At 44.8% G+C, this 11,336-nt stretch overlaps 1 protein-coding gene across 1 annotated transcript; it reads left to right on the forward strand.

Annotated features, from left to right (window-relative positions):
• The first annotated feature begins 2,647 nt into the window (after positions 1-2,647).
• On the forward strand, positions 2,648-8,249 carry LOC124648733. The gene is made up of 10 exons (XM_047188446.1): positions 2,648-2,876; positions 2,967-3,113; positions 3,221-3,375; positions 4,569-4,883; positions 5,031-5,161; positions 5,776-5,893; positions 5,966-6,058; positions 6,165-6,242; positions 6,337-6,424; positions 7,987-8,249. Exons 1-10 carry the CDS (start codon positions 2,648-2,650, stop codon positions 8,247-8,249), a joined length of 1,617 nt encoding a protein of 538 aa, XP_047044402.1.
• Positions 8,250-11,336: the final 3,087 nt, after the last annotated feature.

Raw genomic sequence — 11,336 nt, forward strand, 5'->3', positions numbered from 1 at the left:
ACGGGTGGGCCGTAGGGCATCCTCGCGGGGCTGTGGAATTCCTGCAGCCCGCTCCAGCGACAAGGTGTGTAGGCGTGCCCCGACGAGCGGAAGTGCAAAATGAAGAGGCACACAACCTTCGGGTTAACGCCGCCCCTGATGTTCTTCCAGCGTGAGGCCAACATCGTGAAGATGGGGAGCTCTCTTGCGCATCTAGGCGCGCTTCCCCGCTACTGCCGGTGAAGATGGAGGACAGCTCCACTGATGAGGATTCCACCGACTAGGAGGACAACTCCACTGATGAGGACAACTCCACTGACGAGGATTTCAACGACGAGAATATTAAGCCGGAGGATTTCATCGACGACGCCAACATGGAGCGGGTCATGGTGTTGCAACGCTCCCGTCCGTCACTTGCGTGGGCCGCCAAGCGCAGCCGCAAGGGCGTGTATTTGAACAACCTCCTCTTTCGCATGGGCATCATAACCAAGCGGGACCACCTAGCGAACAAGGTGGAGTAGCGCCGGATCGTGGAGCAGCAAGCGATGTTCTACGTCGACCTCGGTTGTGATAGCGAATGAGTGCCACCGACCGCATCTATAGGCTTCGGTGAGGTATCAAGCAGCGACCAATTAGACTATATTTTGTTTTGAAAGTTTGTATGAACTCTGGGTAATCTTTATACAAACTCATTGTTGCTATGCAAGAATGTTTATTCCTCCCTTGAATCTTTTTTTCAAAATTTACATTTTCATCTACAGTACGATGTTTGTTCTGCCAGACTAAAAATTGGTTTTGCATTGCAATTTATCCGCGTTATTAAAGGCCGAGTTACAAGGAGTACGTCTACCACATGCTCCATGTATCAAAAAAGGTTTTAGTAACCGCATTTTCTCAATACGCTTGAGATTAGGCAAGCTAGTGGATGGCCCTGATCTCACACTTCAGATCGGACAGCCCTGATGTCAAGATCAGACGGCCGGGGCGGGAGACCGTCGCCTAGCAAGTCGATCGTATCCTCCTTCCAGTCGCCGGCTACGGTTCCGCGTTCCCGAGCTCCGCCCCCGTGCCCGAGCTCCTCACATCGCCGCCGGTCGGTCCCTTCCGCCGACCGCAAGAGGGCGAATAACCCCACTCGGAACCACCACCCCCTTCCCCAATAACGTAAGAGGCCGGGCAACTCGTGACCATCCAGTCTAGCCCGAGGCGATCCAAGAAACAAGATTTTAAAACAGAAGGCCGTAGCCCTGCCTTAAATTAATAAGGCCGATTCCGGCAAGAAGATACAAGATGCTGAAAATCAGCTAACAGGAATCGAAAAACTACAAGCAAAACAAGAAAAAGGAGTGAAACACAGCTTGAGCTCCGAGACCATTGTCCAATCTTGTGATCCGACTAGAGAGGCGTCGAAGCTGGTGAAGAAGGCTGTCATTAAGGGAAACGCACCATCGTCAACCTCCAGAGGCCAAGCAAAGCCCAGGCACCATCCGTTTCCACCTCCAAAGAAAGCTCCCTGCTTTCTCGCCCTGGATCGGAGGGCACCGTACCTGTCGGAGGTAGATCGCTCTCCCTGAGCACGCATGGATAATGGAAGTTGCCGCCATGAAGAAAGACTCCGAGCACTCGCCTCGCCGCCACCCACGAACTTCATAGCCACCCGCAGCGCAAACCACCAAATCGGACCAAGCTGCCAGGAGTAAGCGAAGACGATGCAAACCAACCTCCGCCGAGCTCATCCCCCCAAACCCACAATCTCAAAACGGCGCCTCCAACGAGGAAACGGCACCACCCGGGCGCCGCCACCGTCCAAGCCAAAGCTTTGGGTTTTCACCCGAGATAGATAGGCAGGGAGGGAAGGGGTATCACCTCGACGTCGCCTTCAGGAAGGAGAACGGCGCCATCAGCGTCGTCGACGTCGCGGCCGCCACCGTCGGCCAAGGGTTTCCCCCGGTCCAGAGCCCACATCCGACCACGCTCCGCAGCCACCGGAGGCAGTCCGGGGCCGGGGAGGTGCGACGAGCACCGCAGGGATGGGAAGCCTCCGTCTTCAGATCTGGTACGAGAGGCCCATCGGGGCGACCTCCACACCACGCCCACACCCGCCGCCCCCTTCACCGCCCGCGCGGCCAAAGGGAGCCGTCCGCAGCATCAGCACCGGCCGCCCGCCGTCAGGCCGGCGGTGCCCCGCCTTGCGCCCAGGGCCGCCGCCCTGGAGTCCTGGCCCCGACCCGGACGACGGAGGCCTTCAAGCCCCGGCCACCACTTCCCAGCGCCGGCGAGGCCACGCCGGAAAGGGGGACGGGGGGAATCGGCCAACCTCGCCCCGCGGCGGAGGCCACCCCGGCGCGGCCGTCGTCCTCCCTACAGCAGCGCACGGGGGCCCGGAGGAGAGATCCCCGCCACCCCCATCACCGGCGTCGCACGGCCTTGCCGGCGGCCGCCTCCGGGGGCGACGAGGGGAGAGGAGGGGGAGGGGGAAGGCGGCGGCGGCGGGATTAGGGTTTCCCCCCCGGTCGCCTGGAGGGGCGACGCGAGGGAGAGGACGGAGGGGTCAAAGAGTCCCTTCTGCCCCTAGCCGGTTGATGGCTTCGTTAATTCAAAGCCGGGCTCATTTCCTCCAAGAAACAAGATGAGTGCGCCCGTGGAGAGGTCCACGAAGAAAAGAACCATGGAGGCGAATAAGAGGAAACTACGGATCAGGGATGAGGAGGAAGATGCGTGGAGCCGGAGACTAGCAACAATGCGAGAGAGGAGAAGGGAGAAGATGTGGAAGGAGAAGAGGAATCTTGAGAAGGCGGCAGAAACGGACTCATCTTTTGTTCTGCTGCCAGGGGCGAACCTTTTTTTCACCGACCCCAAGGCGTTCTTCGACGAGATTTACAAAGATGAGAAACCAGGTCTGATTCCTTTTACCATCCTCAGCGTCAATTCCTTCGATTTCTTTCCCCGGTGGTTACTACTAACTGTGTTGCGTGATCGATGTATAGCCCCCAACAAGGTGGAAATCCCTACTCTTGATCGCTTCGAAACTCCGACCATTTTTCACACCCGGCGGTTGCTCCCAATCCGTGAACCTGGAAGCAAGGCGGTGCTCTCCGCCGCTAAATCTCTACTTGGGATCTCATCCTCTCTCTGTATGTACTATTTGGCACAACCACCTTCTCTGTTTATTTAGTCCACGATCATGGCTGGCACAACTTTATGTAAGTTTTGCATGAATAACATGAACGGATGGATGCAGGTGGCGAGCCGCTCAAACGGTGCTCTGGTTTCTGGATTGACTTCGACGAGGGGAGCAAAACCGGCACTGTGTTGACGACCGCACATCTCATTCGCACAAATGACACCAGCACTGACGTCTGGATAGACGAAGCACATTACGATTCGAAAGCTAAGGTAAGTCAATGTGTCTATGAACTTTCAGTTTACATCTTAGTTTTTTCTAGCATGGACATAACAAGTTTGTTAGCGGAAATAGGAGCTGCCTAAACATCATGGTACCTCAGATTACATGATGTGTTGCCATTGAGTGGCCACCACATTGAATCTCTACCCTCATGCGCACAATTAAAATTCCCTTACGTAGGGCCAGAAATTAAAGATGCAATCAATCGTTCTGTATCTTCAACGATCATCGTATAGGGCATCTCGACATTCCCTTCATGATCTTGACAATGTTTAGGCAGCCTGAAGCTCTGCATAGTTATGACAGTAGCTGCAAGAAAATGTCATTTTTGTTATCTCGACAAGTAGAAGCAACAACACCTTTATCTTTAGATTTAGCGGTGCTGTGTTGAAATTTTTGTTCGCATAATTCCTGGTTCCCTTCCTGCTTTTCATGATACTTCCTTTTATTGGATTAATAGCACCAGTACCTCTAATCCAGTCTTCATACGATTTAGAATGCTTACAGTTGACATAGGAATTCACCTTGCTTAAGCAGTTTCCATCTTGTTGCCCACATAGCCCAGTAAGCAACAAATGTTTTTTTAAAACCTTAGCCGCTCCAAAATCCTCTATAGTTCTGAAAACCCAGTATTTCGCATCTGATGTGTTCAAATTAGCTACAAGCTCTATCAGGTCTTCATCCAGTTGAGACCAAACGCATCATGAGCTGTATAGTTAATAAAAGCAGGATGTTGTGCCACACACTTGACACACACAACAGGTTACCATTTTCATGTGATTATAATATGTGCACTTCCTATTAGAATTCGAAGAGAGGTGCCAACAGTTTTTCCGATTTTGGATGAGATCTTCATAGCCCACAGGGCATTGCATTCCTTCTGCTTTTCTTTTCTTGCACAATCATTCTGTATGATGACCGCGTTGAAAATTTTAAATTGCATTCCAGTACAGGTTCTTGTCTCCTATACATCAGGATGAAATGCTTATCAATCAGATCACTTTACTTAGTTCCATCTGAAACTTATAAACTCCTCGGCATAAGATAGCTAGTCAAAATTGCATGTCTTTTACTGTTGGACTTTTTTAGTATCATAAACGAAACAACATATACATTTTCTCTAAAAATATATATTTGTCATTTCTTAAAAATTTAATATGATTTGTTCTGAGACAATTTTCAGGTCACCGTTCAATTGCTAGATGGCACCACTGCAGAGGGACAGCTACTCTACTACCAGCCCCATTATGATCTTGCTGTCTTGAGTGTTAAAGTGGATCAACCAGTTCATTTGCCATCTTTTAACGAAGGAGTAAAATTTTCTCAGAAGGTTTTTCGGCTAGGGAGAGACAATTCATTGAAACTAAGGATAACATATGGTCGGGCAGCATATTTTAATCCAGACATGTATGAGCGGTACCACAACATGTACTTTGATTGTGCAGATCATGATAGTGATAGTGATGAGGATGATGATGATGATGATGATGATAACGAGGTAACATGCCTTATCATGAGATTTATGTGCATTTTTTACAGTTCGAATTTTTTTACTCCTATGTATTTTGATGTTCTATCTCGCAATCTTTTGTCAGTGTATTTTATCCTATTGTAACATCTCATTATTCAATATGAATTCTTCCAGTATGACGATGGAGGGATAGTCATTGACTTGGATGGAGCGGTGGTTGGAATGGTCAACATTAGTTGCACATTAGGGTCTTTTATCCCTTCTTCCATTTTGCTCAAGTGTTGGGCTTCATGGAAGAGTAAAGGGTGCGTTTTCTCTATCAGTTTTTTTTTTGCAAGAAATCCACCAATCTATTAATAATCATCAACAGTAGTACAAATAACCCAAAAAGTAAAGAAAATTACAAATTGGTACTCGGACCACCTAGCGACGACTACAAACACTAGCACGAGCTGAAGGCGCACCGCTGTCCTCGCCCCTCCATCGCCGGAGTTAGGCAAAGCTTGTCGTAGTAGAGCTTGTTGTAGTAGACAGATATCAGTTATGTGATAGTATTTATCCTCTCTCCTATATTTTTTTTGCTTATTGTTAGGCGGAGAACTATATACAGTTCACCGAATCACTAGAAGTAAATTAGTAGTTATGTCATTTTAAATTCGCATGTTTGCATCATTCATTTGCACATTTCTCATGTAATTAGCTGCAATTTGTTAGAAAGAAGCTGGATTCCACTATTGTTCATGTCTCATTCCCTTTAGAACTTTTTGAACTATATGAATCGGAATACTTCGTTACTATTGGAGTTTTTTCAACATGTTTGAAATAAGTTTGATTCCACTGAATGATGGATTATATAGAAAGAGTTACTTGCTTGTGACATTCTCTGAAATATGTTAAATGATTATTTGATTTTGTACAGGAGAATCCTTCGGCCCCACCTAGGAATGATATTTGAGGCCATCAAGCTTCTAGAACCTGCCTTTGTTGATGATATATGGCGTGCATATAACATTGATGACGGTCTTATTGTTCAAGAGGTATACAGTGCCTTCCTAAATCTGCTCCTTTCTCTTGTGTATAATTCTTATTTAATGCTAATTGAACCTTAGGTGTCGAAAGGATCTTATGCTGAAAAGATTGGCATCGAAAGAGGTGATATTATTGAATCTTTCAATGGAAGCTGTATTTCTACTACAGTTGAGGTGGGTGTATTTGAGATTTCTAAGTTTCAGATGAAGTGAAAATAATTACATTTGTGTGACCTTAGGTAACTTTTCATGTTGATCGTTTTTCTTCTGCAATTATCAGTTGGAAAATATGTTGATGAGTATATCCAATGACTCTTTGGACAGTCAAAAGTGCCTTAATAATGAAGTTCATTTTTCGGTAAGTTGTATGTTTCATGTGGTTTGCTTGATCTCTTTCATCTGTTTTGCAAGTACTATTAGCAGCACTAAGGAATGTGTTATGCTATCTCCAGGTTGTGGTATTTCACACGCTAAGAAAACAACGAACGGCATCTTTGTTGACAGCAAATGTATCAGAATGTGGAGAAGTTATAGTAAAAGGTGCACATCCCCTCTTTTAAGCTAGGCCCATTTAAAAATTATTTAGATTCTTTTTAGTATCTCAAGTTTTGTATATTCTTGTTTTTTCAGCATATTCCATTTTCATTCAAAGTTGATGTGCATTCTACAATACACGTATATTACCTCCACGTCATATTTCGAAGAATATACATATTTTATGCAACACATTCTTCATTTGCTATTTTTCACCTACAACCAGAGAGTAATTATGTTGTTGTATAACTAGTCTTAGCCAAATACCCAGAATCTTGTGTAACCAGTTTTGGAAGGTTGACATTTTTAGAACATAAACCAACCTATCTGACATTAACGTGTGCGTTATAACTAAGTATTAAATGATGCTATTAGAACTTTTTTTTTTGAGATGATGCTATTAGAATGTTAAAAAAGGTTACACCCAAATTTTGAGAATCATATGTGTAACCAGCTTTGGAGGTTTGCCTTTTTTACAAACACCTGGTAAGCATACAGTTACTTAGTAAGTACCGGTGTTGAAAAGGTGGGACGAGGGGCGTGTCATTTGGTACACAGAAGGGTCAACCCAAGCTGCAACACTCAGGAGATGCACTTAGTATTATCTTAGCTTGTAGAGTTTTTTTAAGTTTACCGATGTGTGTCCAGGACTACTAGTGTTGCAGATAGTAAAACAGAGAGTTGGACATGATACTGAACCAGAATCGTACCACCCACCCAATCAAGTTGAGGGGATTGAGAAGGGAGGCGTGAGCTGCTTCACGAGCTCTGAGAGGAGACGATGATGCAAACAACATGTGTCACGTGAAGGCTTTAGTAGTGCAGCAAATCGTAGGCAATCAATCTCTATCTTTCCAATTTAAGAGGATTATATCTCTAGAGGTAGTTTCTAAGTTATTTAGTACTTTCCAAGTATGTTAGGATTCTGGCCTTAGGCCTCAAGTAATGTACGTGGGCTATTTATGCCTGCCCCTAGACTCTTACGGGAGGAAATCAATAAAGAATCAGATCTAATTATTCCCTCTCTCTCGTTCTCCCCTGTCTCTGTTGTGCGACAGCCCCTCCACGGCTGGAGTTGCGCAGCAGAGGTCCAGGGGTTCGGCGTTGTATCCCACTCTGTGACAATTTGGTATCAGATACAGATCCATCCCTCCCGTCCCTCCCACCATGTCCGACGTCGCCATGTCCTTTGAAGAGAAGCTCGAGAAGATTTAGGAATCCATGCTGGCTTTGTGCAACACTCAGACCACCATGTGCGAAGATCAGAAGAAACTTGCTACAGATTAGAAGGCTCTCGCTGTCAAGGTGGACAACCTCTTTGGTACTGTGCGTAGCAGACACGCGCACACAATTTGGCGATCCTTAGGGTAGAGAAGGGTGAACATCCTTCTTGTAACCCTAGCACTGGCAAAAATGGCAACCCCTTCAGCCAGTCGTCGCTCCCCATCAACAAGACGGCGGATGACAGGCCACCACGCTACTTCAAGATGGAGTTTCCCACCTACGATGGCGAGGTCGGCCCGATGTCTTGGCTGAACCGCTGCGATCTCTTCTTCAACGCATAGCAGAACCTGAGAAGGTGGGTATTGCCTCCTTCCATCTCGTGGGCGACGCCCAGTTGTGGTATGGCCACTACAAGGATGTCTACGGCCCGCCTCCATGGCACCGGTTTACTGAGTTGGTTCACACCCAATTTGGTCCACCTTCACGTAGCAACGCCCTTGGTGAGCTCATCTTGCTCAAGTGCACGAGCCTGGTGGCAGACTTCAACAAGCATTTCAATGCCTTACTTGGTCGTGCGCCGTGCCTACCGCTGCCCAACAGGTTATGATTTACACCACTAATCTCCAGGAGCCTCTCACACTCGATGTGGAGATGTGGCGGCCGACTTCTCTATTGAAGGCAATGAGTTTGGCGCGTACTTGTGAACGTCGGGGAAACTGCACCCCAGCTCCAGAACCAGCCGTGAGAGCAACCAATGGTCTGATGTTCTCCCTGTTCCAGCTCTCCCACCACCAGGAGGAGTGGCTGTAGCACGATCTAGGCTCCCACGGCGCACACTATCTCAGGCGGAGATGGTAACCTGATGAGACAAGGGCCTATGTTTCAACCGTGACGAGCAATTTGGCCCTAGTCACCGCTGCAAAAAGTTGTATATCATGGAGGTTGATCCATTCCTCGATGATGATAATGCAGCTGATAACGGCTGATTTCTAGCAGCCCTGTCTAGCTTATCAGCTCGAGGACGAGCTGATTCTTGAGGGGGGAAGATATGTCACATGAAGGCTTTAGTAGTGCAGCAAATCGTATGAAATCAATCTGTGTCCTTCCAATTTAAGAGGATTATATCTCTAGAGGTAGTTTCCAAGTTATTAGTACTTTCCAAGTTTGTTAGGATTCTGGCCTTAGGCCTCAAGTAATGTACGTGGGCTATTTTTGCATGCCCCTAGACTCTTACGGGAGGAAATCAATAAATAATCAGGTCTAATTTTTTCCTGTCTCTCATTCTCCCCTGCCTCTGTTGTGCGACAACCCCTGCACGGCTGGAGTTGCGCAGCAGAGGTCCAGGGGTTCAGCATTGTATCCTACTACGTGACACATGTGTGAACAACTTTGTCGACGATCAGAGAAAAGAGTGAAGTGGAGTGGCGGAGGTGCTCTAGCAGTGGTAACTGATGGGTGCAGACAAACGATGAGCTGAAATCAAAACGTTGCATGTGAACACAAATGCAATCAGATGGACATGATTTAAAAGAATGCAAGAACACAAAAATAGCAATTACCGATTGTTAGTGGGGTTTGTTTATATAGTATATAACTAGATGCAACAATTAAGTAATTATCTATGAATAATATGACGCTGATAATAGGGGGGTCGTAAAATGTAACTTTGATACAACAACATGCATGGTTATAAAAAATCACCGTACCAAAATAATTGTAGCTTTCTTACATGATCGACGGCAATCTTCAAATCAGATCTTCAGCTTGGTTGGATTTTCATCAAACGGTCAACATAACAAAACAAAGTTCTGAAAACATAGTATGAAAGAGTGGCAGTAACTTTTAGCAGACTAATGCAGCACCAATATATTGGTATCGCTACTCAAATCAAATCAAATGTTAATAAGAAAGGTAAATAAATAATTTAACGTCCAAAACCAATCAAAATCAGCTGCAACACCACCAATCATACAACCAATTTTATATCCCATCATGAGTTGTAGTTAACATTACCTCCCTACTGGAACTTTAGGGCCAAAGGGTAGAGAGGTAGACCCTGCAATTTTGGGGCTACCGTGTGTGACAGATGGTTGCCTTCGGCATGGACGACAATTGAATTTGCGTAAGGGAAAGCGACCTGATAACCTTGCATATTCAGTGGAAAGCACAGAATAAGTGTCAGGATGTAGATTCATTGGAGATCACCTATTGAATTATATAGGGTATAGATTGCCGACGTGCATATTGTGAGAAGTTCATCCATATTTCTTTGCCAATGCACCCATGTTAGGTTATTTGTAGACCTGTTTTTATCGGGCTTAGACATATAGGTTTGTACTTGTAGATTTTTCACTTCTTAGGATTCTAGGCACTAGATTTGAGTTGCATTACATTTGGCAAAGATTATGTATTAAACGTTGCTACATGTGTAGTTCTCTCGGTTTTAACAGAAACGTTATCCATGGAATAAAAGCTTTCATTAGTTTTACTCATATATTGTGCTCTTATTTACTGCAGGTCATCTCGTCTCTTGAAAAAGGGATGCTACTGGATATGTTCCTTTTTTTTTCCTTCCATTATGTTGTTTCTGCTGTGAACATGCCATGACACGATTAGTTCTAGTCTAGATTCTCGTAAACTTGGTGTACACTAATAACCGTATCTTGTAAAAATGTGTGTGTATATTGGTCTCGAGAAATGTACTCGTGATATTCTGACATTGTTGGCGGTTATTAACATCACGGTGCCTCTGCAGAAATATGGTCTTTGTAATATTATTCGGTAACAATATAAGAGACATCAAGATGACATCAATATATGATCACTTGAGGATCTAGACGTTGCAACTAGAATCCCTAGCTACATTACACATCAAAAACTGGAATTTATTGTGTACTTTACATGCTTAGAAAAGTGTGGCAAGCTTATATCGAGAGTGTGATAAAGTGCGATGCGTACCTTAGCATGAACACAAATAAGTGTGGCAAATGTTTTTTTATTACATACTTTAGTGTAGCAATCAAACATGATTCACATATGGTCAAGACATGTAGATATTGATAGCGTTGAAAAATACAAGCCTTGCTAAAAGTTCATAATTGTATCACTTAGAAGTTGACATTAACTTTGGTACATTTGATGATATCGTGGATTTTTATGTGGCTATTCTAGTTAGTCACAGGATGCTTTTAACCAGTAACCCTTGCATTATTTTATTTGGAATTAACTTTGGAAAATTTGATGCCGTTCTAAACTTATAGTTGATTTCAATTCAACAGCACTCAAGATATTTTTCTTGGTTATAACCTTACTCTTGAAAGACCTTATCCACCTCATACACCTGGAAAAGTCTAATCCCTTCAAATATGTCCCTTAGCTTCTTAAATCCAAATTGCAAATATAATATTCTATGTAGTATCGGAATTCATAAGGCTAGCCTGATTCAAATGGTTGCAAACAAAAAAAACTATCAATGTGACTATTGGGCATATGCAAATATCTCTACTCATCTTGGAGAGACTGACATCAATGAAATGTCATCATTCTTAATTAACAATGCGTTCTTGTGAGTTTTATTTATCTTCTTATGTGTACCAAGAATTTCGTGGTTTGTCATTATTAACCAATTGTTAATTAAGAACATCTCACATTCCATGCATGTGGATGGACTGATGAGAGACATAATCAGTTTGCG

This window comes from Lolium rigidum, chromosome 4 (assembly GCF_022539505.1).
Source record: "Lolium rigidum isolate FL_2022 chromosome 4, APGP_CSIRO_Lrig_0.1, whole genome shotgun sequence".
Taxonomy (NCBI): Eukaryota; Viridiplantae; Streptophyta; class Magnoliopsida; order Poales; family Poaceae; genus Lolium; species Lolium rigidum.